Raw genomic sequence first — 21,693 nt, 5'->3', positions numbered from 1 at the left:
TTGCGTTGGGCAAGGAGTCAGAAGTTTATCTTTCCAGTACTTCTCAGTGGAGTTTCATTCAAGGAGCTCTTTGTTAGCGTCAGGAGCTCCTGTACTGGAGAAGTAGGCGTGTCCAGCTGTCCTTGTGCAGCCTCCATTTGGCACCTGTGTGAAGGGTGTGGAGGAGGATGTTGTGGTGGACTGCCGTTGGACATACCATGGTGTTCGTAGCATGGGGCCGTTGCCATAGCAACAGTTCTGCATGTCATGTGTTGCTCATTCTAGGTGCTCTCTTTGTTCAGCAGCTGTCTGAGCCCTTTAAAGTCCTTCCTAACTCTGGCTTGAGTGTTAGTCTTTAGCTGGTTTGTGAGGCTTTGAGCACATGTCTGCTCCTTGCAGGATGCGGTGCTCGGTTGAGTGAGGTTGTTTCCTGACTGTTTAAGAACCCTGAGATGGGCTAAGGTGATGATAACCTTGACCAGCCCAGCATGGCTGTAACTCTGGCTTGGGTCAGGTGTCGTTGGTCCTCTTCTCTCATTGTCCAGTCGTATTTTCCTCTGGTGCAGTAGGTTGTCAGCACCCCTGGGAAGAATGGTGTTCCTCACACTGGCTAGTCAGTCTTTCAGGTCACCCAGCTGAGGGTTTAAGCGGAGCATCTGCAGGATGTTGCCACGCTCAGGTTGAGAGTAAGGGCGATAGGCTAATGCACCAGCCTAAAGAGATCAGGACCAAAGGTTTAATAGGTCAGCTAGCGATGTAACCTACAGCTTGTTGTTTTGGGGCATAGCTTGCTAGTGAAGTGTCTTATATGATCAATATCTTAGCTTTGGATGCTAGGATGCTAAGATTTGTGTGATCCTGGGAGTATTTCTTTCAAGGGCGTAAGCCGAGATTTAGTAAATGACTTAAGACGGTTCTTATAGTCGAAGTATTTCTCAGAATCTCCTGATGGCTCGCCACATGCTAGATCTCTTAAGAAGTAAAGGAAAAGAGGGAAAGGAAGGAGGACAGCTTTCCTATTCGAATAATGCTTGTTACCAGTGTGCATGACTATAGTTATGCCCTTGTAATCATTGAGATTACTCGTGTAGGAGGGTCATAGTACTTGGTGCACTCGTTGAGAACAAGCAGAATCACAAATGAAAAGTTTCTCTGGTTGCTTACAGCTCTATGGAGATATGAAACCACACTAGAATGAAAGGGATTAGTGTAAATACATCAAACAGATAGAAATAAATAAGTGAATCGCTGTCTGCTAAGTGATTAACACCACAGGGTGACCTGGAATTGGGAATACTCAATAGCAATCTGGATCAACCATTAGGCTTGCTCTGATCATCATACAAAAGTGGCTCACTGCTGCTGCGTGTTCAAGACCACATCATGGGTGTGTCCTTCCTTAAGGTTTTTATCCAACGTGCTATTGAGTAGTTCCCAATATGAAATATCTCCAAAAAGGAAAATTCTCCTCTAACTGAACAGTTAACATGTAATTAAATATTTAAATTTAACTAAGTAACTGCAAATTTAGTTGAACCAGGAGGGGATACACCTAAAATAGTGAAGGTAAAGTGGCTGAGGAGACCTAAAGGTAAGGGAAAAACAAAAGTTTAAGAAATCAGGAGCCAGAAATATGGTTAAATGACACTGGGTTGGATCACTTTGCACTGCATGCCCACAAGCTGTAGTTAAAGGCTTCAAATGAATGATGCTAACTGCTAGCTACTGATGTTATTAGCAAACTTAGGGTTGCCAGGTATTGTCAGCTTAAATGGCACAGGTGATTTGCCTTCAGTCTGTTGTCATGACATTTGTGCTCTCTGGAGGCAGTGTTTCCTGTGACAAGTCATTGTTGTGGAAATACGCAGCAGTGTCAATTCAAATTGCATGTAGCAAGTGTCTGTAGGTTTCAAAAGAGCCATGTATAGTCTGTTGACATGTAAGGCTTAGACATCCATTTAAGATTTCCTTTCAAGCATCCAAATCCAAAATATGTTAATGGAGACTCCTGCTTCCCTTGAGCACATATTTTCACCTACTTTAAAGGTTGTGAGTCTTCGGCTGACTAGGAATCTTTATAGGAGGGTCTTACGCTGAAACCATACTGGGGTGCCTTCTGGTGCCAACTTTATCCTCTGGGCTTTGTAGATCACAGTCAGTGGGGTCTTAAGAACCCTTTCTGATGAGTCCTTGTGTTTGTTAAAGGCTTTCTGTACCAGGTGACACAGTTGTTAAAGGCATTGAGTGGAGGCAGGCCAGCATGCCTAAATGGTGACTTGCAATAGGATGGAGGTTTTGGAGGAAAAGGCTCTTGAAGTAAGCTCTTTCAAGCTCTTGAAGTAAGCTCATCGAGGTCTATGACAATAAGCATAGGGAGTTTCATTATAGCCCTGTTGAGTGGCTAGGGCAGCATTCAGTCCGTGTTCAGACTCCGAGTCTGAGAATTACTTAACGATAGCTTGTCTTAGCTGCTGGTAGTCTGATTGAATGGGTCCTGGCTGTCGAGCCAGGAAGCGTTGCACCTCTGGGCTAGAGGTGACCCAGAGCAGACGGAGTCTATCTTGGTGATTCACACTGGTCCAAGACCGCAGGTGAAAGTCAAATGTCTCTCAGGTAGGCATGGACATCATTGTCTCCTACAAGTTCTGGTGTGAATGCAGGGCTGTCTCTAGCCATTCGATTGAGATTGTGTCACTTCATGTGCTGTTTTAGGACTCACTTGAATGAGTCCTTTTACTTCTGACACTGCAGAAGTTTTCAGGAAGTTGACTTGTGTCAAGCAGAGGGGTTTTTCCCCTCCCCCTCTTGTATCTGTGTACCGGCATGAGGGGGTCTGCACTGCTGGCTGTGTGATGTGCAGCAGGGTGTATTTTATTTGTGTAGCTCATTTGCAGTCTATAGGACTTTTCCAAGTCTTTCTGGACCGTGTTGAGCTCCTCTTTAAGGTTGCAGAATTGTGGAGTTAAGGTTTGGACTTCAGCTCTGGCTGCATGTAGAAGGCCTTCTACGGCCTTGGCTCTTGTGTCTCTCTTATTAAGTTCTGTGTGCACTGTTTTAACAGTGACTTTGTGTGGAACAGTTCTCTGTCTAAGTCTTGACTGGTGGCCTTTCAAGCTGCTCTCGATGTCTGGCAGCTGCTAAAGCCTTCTGAGGACTGGTGATTTCCTTCCATTGTTCTGTCAGGTTCCTTGCGTCTGTCGGTTCCTTCTCTTTTCCAGCGGATGTCGGTTCTCTTCGGAACTCTGTGACTTGCAGGTTTAGTTCATTTACCTCCTGTCTGAGGCCCTTGAAGGTGTGGGCCAAGGAGATGATGATGCTGGTCAGCTCCTGGTTGTCCAGGCTGGATGTGAGGCAACCATGTTGCAGTCCCACTGTTCCTTTCTCTGCCGTTGCAAGCTGTTGGCTGCTTTAGGCTGAAGGTTGTCCCTCACAGCACTCTGCCGAGTCTCCAGTTGGTCCTGGTAGTTGGCAGGGCTGGATGTCTGAGACACGCTGGTTCACTTGTGGAGACACGAGAGAGAGAGACAGAAGGCAAATGCAAGTACAAACAGAGGTGGTAAGCTATCTGTATGGTGGTTGGCTCTGTAGGCCAGGTAAGGTGTGAATAGCTGTCGTGGGGCAGCTAGTGAGATTGGACCCTGAGATCGTGTGCAGGTGAGCACAAAGGGAGTGGTTTGAGTAACTTTAATCAGGATGAAAGCAAGGGTCAGCTACTGACCATGCTGTACATGTGATCACACTTTTACTCAATGCACTGATGGTTCTCAGGTTTGGTCACTAGGAAGGTATTGAATAAAACAAACTGAAATAAAATCATAAAGAGACAGTGGGAGAAAGAAGGGCTTTCCTTATTTAGTTTAAGTCTGAGATATGACTTAGCAGTTGTCACTCGTTCAGAGGAATGCTGCAGGAGGGTCATAAAACCTAGGGGCTGAGAGGCTACCTCGTGTGAGAGGTCTTGCCGCTAAGGAGTAAGGAGGGGTATAGAGAGGGACAGGAATTAGTCTACTAATAACCTGTTTGTTCAAGTGGATAGCAGTTCCTGGAACTGCTATAACCCTATACTGTGACGGAAATGATGATGGTCGGATAAACTAATATAAGGTGAAAGCAAAATGAAAGTGTCCTAATAGCTTTAGGGAACTAAAAGGAAAAGTGAATAAATTGATTTAAATACATTTCGAATTTAATTGAAATTATCTTAGCTGAATTTGCTACATTCAAGCTAAATAAAGGTTAGTAAATTAAACCAAATAAAAGAGAGGCAAAATGAAGTCAAAATAAAGATAACATGGTTAAAATCAAAGTACGCGAGGAAGGGCCACCCTGAGTGAGCCTACATAGAGGGTGACAGCCAAGCAGGAAATGAGCCCAAGAGAAAGGGGGAGATAGCAAGAGAGAGGGAGAGAGAAATTGTTTAAACTAGTGATGGGATCTTTGAGCATACTTTGTAGAGGTTTGGGCCTTCAGTAGGGCTGGGCGATTTGGCCTAAAATCAAAATCTCGATTAATTGAACATTTTAACTCGATTACGATTAATGAACGATTATTTTATTTATTAATAAAATTATATTTATATAATATTTATTTTTTTGCCCTCATAGTTCACTGACAAGTAGGGATGCACCGAAATGAAAATTCTTGGCCGAAACCGAAAACCGAAAAAGAGGAAACCAAGGCCGAAAACCGAAACCCCGAAAGAATTATGCCAATTATTAGTACCATTCCTTTTATGGCTATGACTGTGTACTAATCTTACTAGAATCAAGGCATTGCAATTGCATACATTAATATTAAAGTTTCAAAGAATAAATCAATTATATTAATTTAAACAATTATTATCAATCAAGTATTTTATTACTTGACATATACATATATTTTACTGCCTTTGTTTAAATTGTTTAATCGTTTACATTTTTATAACATTATCTTCTGGATCCAACACATCATAGACTGTAAAAAAATTCACATTTACAAGTCTACGCGTTTCTCTTCCAGCAGGAGGCGCTGTCAGACTGGTACACAAAGCAGCGCAACAAATGACTTTGAAACGTGCAGCGCTCAGATTTATTCAATGGATAGCCTTTTGAAGTTTCATCATTTCTTGTCTTTCAGTCCCCACATTTAACACCTGAAATCATAATTAATACTTTCTTAACCCCTAATAACACTGCAGTTTTCAATTAAAATTAAGAGCTTTATTTCAAGAACCGATTTTCTGAAACAAACCTTGCACAATATACGTTTCTTTTTATACGTTTCCCACCATATTCAGGGCACAAGGAAAATATTAGGGGACTAAATTAATATCAGCATATGAAGTATAATCGTCTCTCATTGTCTCTGAGAGAATGCACGTCAGATGCTGAAAATCCGTTTTCACTTTCATTTTAACATTGCGCAGTTTTCACGTTGCTTGTGTGATATCCATTGGCTCACCTCCATGGTTTAAAACATAAATATTAATAAAAATACAGTATGAAAAGACATATCTTTAAAATATTGTGACGTAACACCAACATAAAGCTAATGTTTTTCACTCACTGAAAGCTACATCTTGTCTCGATCTCTGCTCTTATCACTGCACACACGACTGCAGACACAACCCCTCTGGAAATTTTGGCAAAACAAGTTTTGCAAATCGCTATCCGTGGGTCTTTCTCAGATATACTGAAAAACGTCCACACCGCAGACGTGTTGCTTCAGACAAGCACGTGCAGGCTGCGGTTTCTGTTTGTGTCAACATGCTGTTTCGGCCGTGTTGTTTCGGTGATAAAAGTCTTTCGGCCGAAAACCGAAAATGCACTTTCAAAGTAGAAAATAAGCACTGTCTTCTAAACAAAATTACTCTTGTATATCCTGTAAATTTTTTAAGCTCTCCGTGGACATGTCGGCGGAATAACGTAATGTAACGGAGCGGGGTCACGTGACTCCACACGCGGTACTGTTTTTAAAGGGAAAGTAATCGAAATAATCGACCTGGAAACATTTGATCGATTATAGGTTCTGAATGTCGATTTCGATTATTTTTCGATTAATCGCCCAGCCCTAGCCTTCAGTTAATCCCTTATTTCTCGAATCCATGATTCGGAGTGCATCAAACTGTGAAGTATTGTGATTTCAGTACACAAGGCTTCTTACACATCATAGCTTTCAAAATTGAATTGAAATTTCAGCGGTTCAATGCTAGGTCTCATGAACCAGTGTCTAAGATTTGTATTCAATCTTGTATCAACTAAAATTGTACACATTTAGTGACCCATTTAAAGGCAGGAGGCATCTTTTAAGATCTCCTATTGGTCTGATTGGCCAAGCTTTCGTACATTTACTGAAATCTCACTCATCCAAAAGACCCTTATTATTTAAAGGTATTAGGGATGGTTGATCAACTTTAATGGATTACACCTTCAATAAATCATTGTCTATTGGTTTAGTAAGGTGTTACGTTTTTACTGCACTTCCACTGTTCTGACCAGCAGGGGTTTCCAGAACTGGGCGCTTCGCAACAGGGAATCATTGTTTGACATGATTTGTTTGATTTGAAACCTCAAACAGTTTTATCTCTCCCATCACTAGTTAAAATCAAAGTCCCTAAGTCTAAAATCTTCCAAAGTCTGTAGTCTTTGGGTTAAATGTTACACTCTACACTCACACATGTCTAAGTGTTAGCTGAGTGCTAACAGCTATCAGTTGAGGTTGAGGGCTTTAACTTGCATGCGTTTAGGGTGGCTAAAGAGCTAGCTTTAGCTATACGTGGTTGTTAGTTTACCCTAAGGTCTGTGAAGTGGGTGGTGCTGTTATCAGATTAACCCAGAAGTGTCTGCTCACACTTCCGGGGTCATGTGTTGCTAAGAGACAGATGTAAGCTCACAACCCAGCCCAAGCGGAGCAGCGATTGGTCCGTGCTGTGAGCGTGCACCGGGACTCACATGTGGTCAGATGAGGTGTGCTCAGTCATGACGTCACATGCAACTCGTTCACAAATCAAAACAGCATGTTCACTTCACAGACAATGGTGAATTATTAGTCAGCTACACTAGAATAACACCATTTATTTGACGTAAATGTTTCACATGAACGGATCAATATGAATACACTGATACGTAATACATAATTAGGCCTTAAATCAGTGAAGTGAGACGCATTGCTCAGATCACCTACAGCTGTGCTGAAGTGGGAATTTCTTAGCCCAAGTTCAGACTGATCTATTCTGGGTACCATTTATACGAGCTGCTAATCTGAGATTTCTTCGTCAGAGAAGGCTTACGCTACTACCAACAAAATTGGGATTCCTTTGCCAATTTTAGGTTAGTTCCTTATCGTACGATTCAACATGCGTTATAGCATTGGAAAATGTTCTAAAACATTATTAATTTGACGTAAATGTTTCACATGAGCGGATCGATATGAATACAATTATACGTAAAATAAGACGGCTGTAATCAGTGAAATGAAGAGCATCGTTCAGATCACCTACAACAGAACTGAGCTGGGGATTTCTTCGCCCAAGTTCAGACTGATTTATTCTGGGTACCATTTATAAGAGCTGCTAATCTGAGATTTCTTCGTCAGAGAAGGCTTAGGCTCTACTAACATCAGAAATTAGGGTTCCTTCGCTAATATCATGTTAGTTTCTTATCGTACGATCTAAATGCATTATAGACACTGAAGAACTTTCTACTGCTCATAGTAAGGGACCTTCAAGCTATAGTCTATCTGACTTTATCAGAAGCTGCATGTGTAAGGTGTTAATAAAATTCCTGAGACAAACACACAAGTTTGATTCTGAGTCTGCTTGCAAATAATGTTTAAACGATTGCCCGCGTTCCTCCACCAGATGTAGCGAATTTAGCTCAAAAGGGAAATGTATATAAATAATTACAATTAATTTTGATTAATTACCATTATTTATATCAGCCACCAGTAGTAACTGTAGCGGGATTAAATCGCAATCAATTAATCTGTTCGTCTAGCGAACATTCAGGGTAATTTCGTATCAACCCTAAGCAATGATATTTTCTTGGCCACAGAAAAATAACATTCTTACAGTAATAATGCATTAGAGCATGTAGCTTGATCGGAAATCGTAAAGGGACATTAATTTGCAAGGCAGAACCAGAGACTCGTGTAATTTGTGCACAAGAGTTTTATTAACTAACGACTAACATATAACTAATCTAAACAAACAAACATATACTCACTCATACAGGGTAGGGTAGGAGGATGGTTAGAACAGTACAGGAAAAGGGCGTGAGGCTGAGCTGACCATCTGAAAGAACCATCAGTTTCTAACGCGAAGCACAGCATCAGATAGCTTACACACAACCTCTGTTTAGTGGAAGAAACGATACTTGCATTCGACCGAGAGTCTCGTGGAGCCTCTGAAGAAGTCCTGGATGGTTCCATTTGATGGCCGAAGTTGCAATTTCTCGAAACTCCAAGGTTGTTCTTGACTCTGTCGTGGTTGAGAGAGTCCTCTCTCCCGAGTGAGCGGTTCTAAGGAACTGCAGGCCGCACTTCAGAGATGGGTATCCAGAGATGGCCAGGAGTGAAGAGAGAGAGATGTCCGATCGTGTACATTCTGATAAGTTCCATAGTCGAGTGAAATGAACTCCAGTGGGAGTAGTCTGTGTGGAGAGTCCACACAGCTCCATATGTTGAGGCCCCCCATCTGGCCTGGGCCTGTGGAGGCCCTCCCCACAGGCAGCAATCAAGTTTTTCTGAAGAACTTAGAAGAACTGGACGGAACGGTGTGTGAGCCCTTTTAACATCTGGGAAGATCACACCTCTAAAGGTGGACTTGACCAATGAGAGGGGCTGAATTCCAAGCGGGAGATTTGGAGATAATGTGAACTTTTATGATTCTTTGTCTGAAAGCAAGGCAATTTGCATGTCTGCCAGGATTGGGTATTCATGCAACACTACTACAGATTCTTGAAACTCTAATATGTTATATGTGTATCAACATATAATATGCATCATCTTTTAGATCATCAAAATACGAATTCAGAGATACCAAACATGACCATGTGGTTATATTACATAATATATCTATCTATAGTAACACATGCATAAAAAAACATTACACCATACAAAAGACAAGGTACATAAACCACAATAATATACACGACTGGAGCATTTGTGTTCTCATTCATAGGAAGGTTTTCCTATGAATTAGGGAAGAGTCAATTTCAGTAGGCCAAATGTCTCTCCTATAGTTGCTGCATTACTTTGGATTGTAAAACTGGTGTTATCAGATAGTTGCCCTGGCAACTGAGCCCTTAAGGCCCAGTTGCCTTAACCCTCTGGGGCCTGAGGTGTTTTGGGGCCCTGAAGAAGTTTTGACATGCCCTGACATTTGTGCTTTTTTCAGTATCTTAAAAACATATGAATGGTTAAAGTCAGATTACATTGTAATCAGCACATATTGGGCTACAATAATATGCAAGCAACATTAATGGGCATGTTTGTGTTTTTGAGAAAACTATGTTTATGCGTGGTTATTGAAAATCTAAAGTTTTGAAGTCACTGAAATAAGGCCATGAAGCACATAAAGGACATTTCTTTACAAGACTTTAGATAATTGGATGTCGTAGGCTAGAATTTTTTCAACCAAATGATGTGAAAATCATCTCGTTCACTCGTTCAGAGAAAACAATATATTGATTTAAATTTTATAAAACATGTTTTGTTATCGAAAGGGATTATTCATAGGTGTGGCAATGGCCCATGAATATTTAGCAATTCACACCTGAAAGACAAAAGGGCCCTCCCTAATGGCCCCATCAATGTCTGACTTGACTATAGCAGGTAAGGAAACAATGTAAGAAGATTCAGAGAATGGAGTTTTAGATTATTTTTATTTTATTTACTATCACTGTATAAACAAAACATACATAATGAAGGTCAAAGACACATTATTGAGCTCCCTCATCTTACCACAGAGATGTGCACAGACTTTGTGGCATTTCTGAAAACTTCTTCTGAATTCTGTTCAACAAATGAAACAAATCTTACCTGCTATTTTGTGTGCCCTTAAAAAAATACAAAAAAGTCAAAAACTTGTTTTACACTAGAATATCAGTGTAGTTGAACATCTCAAATTTCTAGTGCTCTCAGATGAAAACAGTTTGAAGGGACTCAAGGGAAAGAGGGCAGGATTCATCTTTTGAGCAGGTTTGAGATCACTACAAAAACAAAACAAACCAAAAATCATATCAGGATTATCTGTCAGAATACAGTCTATACTCTAGAATTTGTACTAATGTAAAAAAAGGACATGCAATATCTAAGAAACTAATAATTATCGTTTAGCACTATATGTTACTAATAAACGTGATGTAAACACATTCAGTGTAAGCACTCATATTACTTTTACACTGTTATACAATAAAATAAATAAATAAAGTATGATTCTACATTCATAAAGATATCGTCATAAATGCATCTCACAGTCATAATCACATCGTTTTTCTAGAACATTATAAATATCCTGCCATTGTAAGAGATGCAATGCAATCAAACGTAGCCTACTTCATAATGTTTCATTTGATAAAGTCAGGAATTTTAGTTTGGAATAAGTCTAACTAGTAAAACGTGTACACGTTTTATCAAAGTAAATAACAGCGAAAGCTAGTAGGAAAATGAAAGTAAGACTTACTCATGTAAATGTCTCCTCCTGCTGGGTTTGCGTCGCATGGCGTCCTTCTTATGATCGTGGTAAATATAAGTCTTATTCCTCACAGCATATCTTCATTCAGTAACAAACTGTAACCAAGATGAACTTGAAGTCATGTTGCTTTGTTGCAGTGATGTGGGAGTTTCCTCACATACAGATACTCCGGTCCTTGCCTCGCTAGAAGCACATGGCTAATTTGCATGGCAAAAGATTTCGCGATAGTGGGCGCGGTCACATTAGAGATAATTAGTTGGAACTGGATGGACTAGACATCTCCTTGGTTTCATATAGATTAATTCATCACAGATTATTTGTTTTTGATAAAACTTACTTTGTTTAAAAGCATAAATCTCAGGCTTTCAGTAGATACCACTTTTATGTTTGTGTGCTAAATATTCACCGTGTTTGAATGATATAAGTGACGCATTTCTAAAAGCAGTTCACGGAGACAGAGAAAACAGAAATCACCCTGTTTGTTTTCTTTATTCTAAATAAAAAAACACAACTTTCTGCTGTTCTTTTGAGTGTGCCCAAATAAAAGTACACGCTTTACAGTTTCCAATGATGCATATCTCTAATGTGTATGACTTAAACCGACAGAGCATTTTTAGTGTCTTTTGCGCAGATCTTAAAAAAAGTAGGTTGGTCACGCCGGCGTGACCGTCGGCCCCAGGGGGTTAATGTTGGTTGGATTGGGGGTTGTTTCTAGAACGCTAACCTAAAGTTGGCTTGTTGGTTTTAAGGATATTTTGTTAAATGTAACACATAACTCTGTCTGATTGGTCCAGACGCTACAGTTAACCACCAAATCCTCCTGTCAACCCTATTGGCAAAGAACATCTCAAGAACACACTCCAGTGGTTTGAGTCTTACCACTCAGATAGGTTCTTCAAAGTATCTTGGAGTGGTGAAGTGTCCAAGTTGCAACATCTAATTACTGGGGTACCTCAGGGTTCGGTTCTTGGTCTACTTCTCTTCTCTGTCTACATGGCATCACTAGGTTTTGTCATTCAGAAACATTGCTTTTATATCACTGCTATGCTGATGACACTCAACTCTACCTCTCATTCCATCCTGATGATCTGACAATAACTGCTCACATCTCAGCTTGTCTAACAGACATTTCTTGCTGGATGAAGGACCATCATCAACTCAACCTTTCCTAGACAGAACTGCTTGTGGTTCCATCAAACCTATCATTTCATCACTACCCAGGAACCTTGGAGTTGTGATTGATGATCAAATGAATCAAACACACTAATCAAACACTCCTGAACAAGCTAATCAATGTCTTCTGAATATCTGGGGCTACAGGCAGGTGATGTTTTTTTTTTTTTTTCAGTGTTGGAGCTAAACGCGGGAACAACAGTTACAGAGCAGATCCAGGCAGAGTCCGTGGAAACGAGCGTGGCAGTTTTTTGGGGGGCTTGGTACTGGACCAGATCCGGGCCATATCTGGTTCAGATGTAGAAAAACAGATTTGTGCCGTTATTGGCCCGTTGAGCCGAACGCACCGGCCCTAGTCCGTTGCATGGTTTCCAATGGGTCTGAGCCAGATCTAGGCCAGATGATTTTTGCTATCTGGGTAAAACCACTTTGCTAAAACTGCCCGGTCCTGCAGATTTGCTTAATTCAATCAGGCCCTTTCTTTCGGAACATGCTTCACAACTCCATGTTCAATCTCTTGTTCTGTCCCGGCTTGACTATTGCAATGCACTCTCGGCAGGTCTTCCAGCCAGTTTCTATCAAACCTTTACAAACCTTTTTATCATTTTACACTGGCTACCAATAGCTGCTCACATAAAATTCAAGTCTTTAATGTTTGCCTACAAAACCACCACTGGCTCTGCACCCCTAAAATCTCTACTTCAGAATTATGTGCCCTATAAATGCTTGTGTTCTGCAAGTGAACAGTGCATTATTGTGCCATCCCAAAGAGGCACAAAATCACTTTCACAGACTTTTACCTTAAATGTTCCCTCCTGGTGGAATGACCTACCCAATTCAATCTAAGCAGCTCTGTCCTCAGTCATCGTAAATACTAGACTAAAAGCACATCTCTTCCATCCATTTGACCCTCAAACTCTAGCATTCTATTCTATTCTATTTCTAATCTTTAAAAAATTAACTTTTTTACTTGGTAGCACTGGTGCTCCCAACTTCAAAAAGTTAGGAGCACCAAAAAAAAAAAAAATTTAGGAGCACCTAATTTCTTTTTAGTAATGTGCCGATCTTGATTCTTTATGGCCGATTCTGATTGCAAATGTTTTACAAGCAAATGGGCTAATTCTGAAAGCCTTTTTTATATAATAATTTTCTATATTTATTTTACGTCTTAAGCAAGGGACAAGAATAAATAAAAAATATTAGTACATGAACAAGATGTTTATTTTCTTTATTATAGGTGGAGCCATTTAAATTAGAGGCAACCACTGCATTTGAAACAAGCTACAGTTTAAACAAAAAAATAAACACTTCTTTCTTAGTCGTGTAGACAATAAATGCAGGCATGATCAAAGTAGGCTACTCTTTCAAGATTCATGATACAGAGCTATAGACACTACACAACTTATTATATCCCACATACTAATAACAGCCTTGATAATTTATGTAGCCTAATTTGCGTGCATTGGGGAGTCGCTCTCTAAACATTGGGGTATTAAAATTGTTTTTGAATGCGCATGCGCGTTTTACTTTTGGTTTCGTTTTAACGATCATGTGAAACTCTCAGCAGTGCTGCGAGTCCATTCTACAATACAAGAGATTACTTTAACAAAACCATCTGAAAGTGGGAGAACACCAATGGGATTTTGAAAAGCGTGTCCCCCAGTGGAAATTACGCCCCTGTGTGAGTGGAACTCTCTGTCGCCGAGTTATCATTTGATGTGAATGTATGCCGCATTGTACAGTATATTGAGACGGAGGTGCCAGAATTGTATCTGACAGAATGTGCTTGTATTTTCACAAGTCTGCGTCCAGGATAGATCACACCGAAGTACCAATAAATGACCATGGGGGACATCTTTAGGGATCTTCCGATTTCTGATTTCTGATTATCACTAACTTAAGTTACAATTTTCATGATCACAGAAAACAATGCACTTTTTGTTATGGCTAGCAGGGTGCAGTCTACTTAAAATGTATAATAATCACCCTGTACCCACTGAGTAAGATCAGAGCTGGCAAGCTTGTGTCGTGCATTCACTGTAGGCCAAGTGAATTACTAAGTGATATCAGGTCCTTCATGAATGAATAATAAAAAGTATGGGATTTCCAGAATAATTAAATTTCTAAATTAATACAAAATCGATATTTGTGATCAGTTTAAATTAGAGAAACTGCCTAAATTTAATTTGAAATTGGAGTCAGATTAAACATGGAGCTAGACTAAAATTTAAACTAAATCCAGATAAATTGAACTTTGGGTTGTGACAAGGCCAAACATGCATTAAACCTTCAACCAGGTCACTGGACTCAGCGTTTGGTCCGGTGGGTGGATTCTTACACATACAATAATAATCATGACACCACATAAAATATAAAAAGGTGCAATAATTTACCCAGTTTAATAAAAAAAAAATAATAATAATAATAATCAAATGAACAGGTTTGTGTTCTAGAGATGACTATGGGTTTTTTTTTTCACATCATTCACACATAAAGGATTGACTATGGAAATGGAATGGTTCTCTTGTATTGCAAACATGATACTTTGACTCTGAACTGCTGCGATTTGCGATTTAAAATGCGATTTACTACTATTTCATGAAAGAGCTACAGGTTTGATATGGTGGTTTTAACAGCACCAAAGAAAGACCAAGCATAATCACAAAGTATGCTACACTGTTCTACTGTTTATTTAAAACCTCTTAAACATTGTTGCCTTTTTTAAAATAAAGTTGTCAGTTATCATGACAAATTAAGAAAATAACTACAGTATCTTAAATAAAATTAACAATTAAAATTTTATAATAAAATATTATTAAAATCTTAAACTTTTAGGAATCCAAACACACTGTAAACAATTTTACATCAGTAAAACACTGAAGATAACCTACATTAAGAGACACTTTGTTGGGAAGTTGAGCCGCTGCTCCCGCTCATCTTTTCCAAATGGCGTTAACGTTATTTGCTCAGTACATGCAGTAGAGACCTGCACTCCTACGGGAGTATAGCGGGACCCGAGGCAACCGACTGCGGCGCGGGACAAAACTTGATGGGCGAGTGCGGCTATTCGGGACGCGGGAAATTAAAATGATTCGCGGGACCCCCGCAAAATAGAAATATCTAAAAAGCAAAATATTGTTATTCATCTATTGCACAAAAGCAGCAAGAAAAACTAGTATATAACTTACAGCTATGATTAGTAAGCACAAGGATAGGCAGTCATCAGAGGTGTTTAAGTTAGAATCCACTCACTGCTCAAACATTCTTGCACAGTGCTTGCGTGCTCGCGAATTAAAACACACGAAGTGTAGACATTGTGAAAGATTCATTGTGCATAATATTCATTGTGTTAGAGCTTTATGAGATCGCATATGAACTGAGATGTCAACTTTAGCTTTGTCTGCTTGCATTCTGCTATGGATACACACAGTAGCTCATGCTTGCTCTTCTGTTAAGAATAACAGTGGTTTGTGAATGTTGATGCTTAGCCTATATAACAAATATTTTATCAGGAGCGTTTATGCTGGGGTTTTGTGAAATTACGAGATGTTACAAAACTGTTTCATGTAAATTCAATTGATGTACTGAAAAAAAACTATATAGGTTACTTTTATGCGGGCAGGAGCGGGACAAAACTTGAATGTCGAGGCGGGAACTGAACGAGATAAACATATTTCTGCGGACGCGGCACTGAAAAATACGTCCTGTGCATGTCTCTACATGCAGTGTTAAAATGCCCCCTATTGGTTAAACTCTGCATCAAACGTAATATAAGCATGAAGACGTAATATGCACATGAAGTGACTTGTCAAAAACGACTTATATGCTTGTTACCACATTTGATAATCAATCGAAATAATCGCAGCTCTTGCGATTTGAAAATTGCACCCTTTCAAATCGCGATTTCGGTTTAAAAACGATTAATCGTGCAGCCCTAGCTGCACGATATTGGGAAAATATGCGATATGGTTGTTGAATATTGCGATAACGATATTTCTTGCGATATAACATTTCCCTAGAGAAATGCTTTTTTAAATTATCTATTTTTTATCATTTATATATGTAATGATCTTCACTTAAATAAACAGGTAATAGATATTCGTCTGTCATCCAAATTAAAAGTAATTCAGGCTACAAAAAAAAAAAAAAAGTAAATGAAGTTGCAAAAATTTAGACTTAAAAACACTATGAATGACTTAAAACCTTGGCAGTTATTCTGACATTACTTTTTATTTACATGTAACATGTACACTCAAGAGTATCTTTTAAACAAAATATTTCCCTTTTTTGCCTTTTTTTAATAAAAATAAATATAACAAATTAAATAAAAAAATACTATTAATCAAAGTTTACTATTAAACTTAAATGAGGAGCACCCAATTATTTATTACTAATTTAAATAATTTAGTAATGCACCGATCTTGATTCTTCATGGCTGATTCTGATTGCCAAGCAAATCAAATGGGCTGATTCTGAAAGCCTTTTTTATACATTTATTTTATGCCCTAAGCAAGGGACAAGAATGAATGATAATATGAGTACATGAACAAGATGTTTATTTTCTCTGTTATAGGTACAGCCATTTAAATTAGAGACAACCACTGCATTTTTAAACAATCTACAGTATAAACAACAAAAAATAAATGACAGTTCTTTCTTAGTCGTGTAGACAATAAATGCAGTCATAATCAAAGTAGTCAACTCTTTCAAGTCTCAAGTGCAAATAATTTAAGTATGATTTAGAGTTATAGACAATTTATTACAGCCCACATACTAATGACAGCCTAGATACGTTATGTAGCCTTATTTGCGTGCATTGGGGAGTCGCTCTCTAAACGTGGGGTATTAAAATTGCTTTTGAATGCGGGTGCGCGTTTTACTTTTGCTTTCGTTTTAAAAATCGCGCGAAACTCTCGGTGGCGTGGAGCATGCATTCTACAACACAAGAGATTACTTTAACAAAACCATTTGAAAGTCGGAGGACACAAACAGGACTTTGAATAGCGTGTCCCCAGTGGAAATTACGCCCCTGTGTGAGTGGAACTCGGCCGCTGAGAGGAACAAAGGTTGGTTGAGGGGAGAAAAAAAAGAAAAAAAAAACGGCCGTTCCTAGTTCAGCGGAGCGCAGTGTCAGTGACAGAGTGATTGACAGCTAATATCTCAAATCTTCATTAAAGGTAATAATATTAATTTTAAATGGTTATGTAATGTTGGAGAGATTGGCGAACCTGTCACTGCATCAGCTCACAGCAGTCTGTGCAGTAGTTAGGTTAGGGAAAGTTTTGTAAAGAAATGAAACTAATTCGCACCACAACAATTTCTTGCACTGGCACAGATGCTCCCAAATATAATTTGAGGTCGCGCAATAAAATTTTGAGAGCATATGCGACCAAAACGGTCGCAATTTTGAGCCATGTATATTTCAGACGTACAGGTCTTTTTAGGCACAAGTTAATCGCTGCTGACATTTTCCCCCTTCATACCCCTGCCGTATTTATTTTTCATTCTCTGATCTGAGCCACCAGGTTCACATTTTGTGCCGGTCTAGCCAATAGTATTATAGCACCTACTTGGAAGGCGGGTATAAAGATAGTAAGTCCCCATTTGTTTGGTCAAATAAGGACAACCTTTGAATGCAACGCACAAATGTTTGGCACAGAATTTAAATGTCATTTATTGCGACTCTCTGCGATACCAATATCGCATATACTGTTATCGCGATAACGATATTTTTCCGATATATTGTGCAGCCCTAATTAAAAGAACTGAGTTCTTTCATAAATGTGTCTCTGTGTAACACTATATATGGTAAAATATCAGATAAAGTAAATATATATATATAAATTAGCAATGTACAAGACCAATTTCTCCTATATTGTAGATAAAAATACTTCACACACTATTTTGATCATTTGAAAGGACATGCTATAATAATATTCATAAAGAAATTTACCTGTGCTTAGTATTTGTATCTCTGCTCTTAAAATGTATTATTTGATCCATAGATGCGTCACTCCTCATAGACACACAGCTGGGCTCTGGTTCTGATCTCTTCTGCTGAACTGAACTGTAACATCAAGAGAATAAAGTAAATCCTTTAAATTACCATATTCGACAAAGTAAATACTCCTTTGTTATTTAAACAATCACTTTAAAAAGTCATTTTACTTACACATTTAAAAAATTTTTTACAAAACATTAAAAAGAACTGAGTGCTTTCACAAATGTGTCTGTGTAACACTATAGGGTAAAATATCAGATAAAGACAAAAAATTAGGGATGCATGATATTTATCGGACAGATAAATTATCGACCGATATGGGTAAAAATGACGTCATTTTTATTGCTCCGATAAATAAATGAAACCCGATCCGATAAAGTACTCTTGCTGGTAAATCAATCAATGAGTCTGGTTTATCTGAGATTCATCTGTTTTCCGAGTGCAAGTGACTGTAGCTGTAAACTGCAGTGACTCTCGGCCTTTCAGTCCCTCCAGAAAAACGCGGCGTTTTTTTGTGATTGTTGCGGGCAAAAATCCTTGATTATGCGGCACGTTTTCTTAAAAAATGCGATTGAATATGCGAGATATTTATGCAATTTTATGCGATGAAATTGCGGGAACATGCAAAAACTGCGGGAACTTGCAAAAACTGCGGGAACTTGCAAAAACTGCGGTTTGGTGAAAAAGAGAGAAAAAAGTGATTCCCCAACACACTTATTGCCAGATGTTGCACCGTAAGGGGTGAATTTCGTTATTCTGGACTCAATTATAATTAGGCTATAACATCGACTACTCCACCCTGTGAATCTCTCGCAGGGAAATAATGGTCAAAGACACCCAGGTCTGTTCCCACAAGAATAGAGCAGAGACGTGAATATAGAAAAAAAGATACAATATTTTATTATTACTGGGATAAAAGCTAAACACACAGACACAATTTAGGACACAAGGGGTTAATATGGCTTCCAAATCAAAACAAAAAAATAAACAAATTAGACAAATCAAAAGTAACACATCAGATGGCAAGGAGAAATAACCAACCTACCCCAATTCCACTTCACTACGCACTTCAAACGTACACTAATGTACTCATTTCACCACAAACACACGTGTATTCAGATAACACGTGTAAAAATCAGAAGAACAAAATCACTCAGTGAACAAGGGTACCCATTAACATGGACCTAGAGTGGTCAGCACTCCTTAGCCCGTCCAACAAAATTAACAAAATCAACATCAAATTGACACAAATCAATAAACACACACACACACACAAAAGAATACAATCAAATAGTCATAAGTCAAAATCAACTAAACACGAAAAACAAAAACAAAAATCAAATGACCATAAATCAAATCAAATCAATAAACACACACAAAAAAAAAATTGTCAACAATATACACACAACAAAATTTACTCCATAAGATCACGCAAACTCACAACCCTTAGTACCGATTTCTCACGCTCACACACTCGTACATATACACACTCGCACACGCTTCCAACAATAAACAAACAGACCACACTCAAACCACTCACATCAACTTATAATTTCATCCACACAACAATCTAATGGTACCATACGAACCCCACAAACACAGTCCTCCAGTTGAAACAGTGCGGGGGTGGCCAAACGGCCACACGGATTAATATTCGGGTCTCACAATCTCTCGATGTCCAATACACTTGATGTGGACTGGTCAGGCTGGCGAAAATGAAGTGAGGCAAGACAGAACGTCGCGGCAACGCGCGACCACAATAGTACTCGAAAGAACGAAGACAAAGACCCAAACGGAATGAGATTATGAAATCATGCAAGCCCGCATATTTTGCGCGCGGAAATCTGCAATTTATGCGGCGAAAGTGCGGCGTATTTGAAAAAATGCGTCCCCCGCATAAATATGCGGACTTTGGCTGATTATGCATGGAATCATGCGATCGCATAATCGCGTTTTTCTGGAGGGACTGGGCCTTTGTCACGTTTAATACGTCATCATCTGTCGTCATCATCGCCTTCGCAGGTCTGGAAGTTTTTCACGGTGACAGAGGAGGACGATGCTACTGCTATTTGCAACACATGTTTAGCAAGGATTCCGAGAGGAGGTAAAAAGCCGTTAAGTTTTAACAATTTTATATCTCACTTCAGAGGTCGTCATCGCGGTGAATCTGTTTTAGGGGCCGTTCACATGTCGCGCCTAAAAACGCGTGGAAAACGCTGAAGCGCCGCCTTCTCTTTCTTTCCAAACCCAAAGTCTTTGCCAAACCGCTCTGTAGTTTGAGCTCCCGTGGCGTCTGCCGTTGCTAATGGCATGACATGCGCTCTCCATAAAGACGCGGTAGTTTCAGCAAAGAATAAATAGATTTTCAGCATTAAAAATCGCTTGCAGTAGCTCTGTTATCAAATTTATTTAAAAATGTTTATTCCTGTACAGCTTTGATAAGCTGTTTCTCCACCTTGCCAGTGCTTTCAGTGTTATTAAGGGAAAGGATGATTGGTTAGTTCATGTCACATGACCTGCGTTGCGCTTGCAGCATTCTGAAGAGTTGAGACGTTTTTATCTCGATTCTGATGTTTTATTCCCTGCGTTGTACGATTTGGCTGCTGCACACATTCATAATATGATCAATAAGAATGGACTGCATGTAAGCTTTACCACAGACATTTGGACATCTGACTTTACTCCATGATGCACTTTTCATTTTTTCCAGGTTGACAAAATGTCAAAGCATTTTATTTTATGTAGAATTGTGGTGCCTTACACAAAAAAAATTTAAACATTTTTGAAGAGTCAGGACTGTTTGCTATGATTGTTAGACCCAGATATATAATATAAATTTCATTAGTTTATCTTAGATTTTGTATTCTCCTGTGAGCACAAAATTATCATATAAAAATATGAATGTATTGGTTATTGGTATCGGAATCGGCCAAAAAATATTGTGCATCCCTACTAAAAATATATATTAACAATGTACAAGATGAAATTCTATATTGTAGATAATAAATAAAATATACACTATTTTGATATTAAAAAATGACATGATGTAATAATATTCATATAGAAATTTACCTGAGCTTAGTCTTTGTATCTCTACTCTTAAAATGTATTATTTGATCCATAGACGTGTCACTCCTCATAGACAAACAGCTGGACTCTGGTTCTGATCTCTTCTGATGAAATGAACTATAACAAAACAGATTAAACATATATACACACACACACACACACACACACATACATATATATATATATATATATTTTTTTTTTTTTTTTACTCAAAATCACAATGGAGACTCCCATCTATGTAATACAGAGTTTATTCAAAGTACCTGCATCCTGGAGACAAATCTTCATCTCTGGATATTTGTGTGTCATCCATGATGAAATGAATCTGATCTCCAGCACTGACTCTGAATGGAAATGACAAACAAACACAATAATTCAGCTGAACGCATCCTGAGAGAAACACGATCATGAGACGCAGCGTTCACTCAGATACACAATGTTAGTCATGTGTTAACAAATGCTAAAATAAACCACAGACAACACCAAACAATCAAACCAAGTTTATTTTCGTGCAAAAGAAAACATTAAAACATATTAAAAAAAATACGTCCTTTAGAGAAAATATGAATAAGGAAGTCACCTGTAAAGCACCTGAGCACTCAACTTACACACAGACTCACAAAAAACACCGCCTTTACTATTAAGTAGCTACACGTAAAATGGCTTTCATAAAGGTTCCTGTGAAACACTTTAATATTCCGTATAGAAAGGATTCTGGCTGATTAAATAGATATCAACTCTGAACATTTGCTTTCACTTTTTGTTTGTGACGCGAAAAACAATCATGGAGTCACTTCAC

At 38.8% G+C, this 21,693-nt stretch overlaps 1 protein-coding gene across 1 annotated transcript in view; it reads right to left on the bottom strand.

The window, feature by feature from the left end:
* LOC141340244 (NACHT, LRR and PYD domains-containing protein 3-like) overlaps positions 1 to 21,207 on the bottom strand; it is a 46,060-nt gene extending 24,853 nt beyond the window's left edge. Inside the window, exons 1-3 of the mRNA XM_073845168.1 lie at positions 21,158 to 21,207; positions 20,898 to 21,011; positions 17,778 to 17,891 (exon numbers count right to left, since the gene is read on the bottom strand). Coding sequence (XP_073701269.1) covers positions 17,778 to 17,891; positions 20,898 to 21,011; positions 21,158 to 21,207 — 278 coding nt within the window. The remainder of the gene's footprint in view (positions 1 to 17,777; positions 17,892 to 20,897; positions 21,012 to 21,157) is intronic.
* Between the last annotated feature and the right edge of the window lie 486 nt (positions 21,208 to 21,693).

Source organism: Garra rufa, chromosome 8 (assembly GCF_049309525.1).
Source record: "Garra rufa chromosome 8, GarRuf1.0, whole genome shotgun sequence".
NCBI lineage: Eukaryota > Metazoa > Chordata > Actinopteri > Cypriniformes > Cyprinidae > Garra > Garra rufa.
Note: the sequence above shows the minus strand (reverse complement) of the source record. Positions and strands in the feature narration are given on the sequence as shown.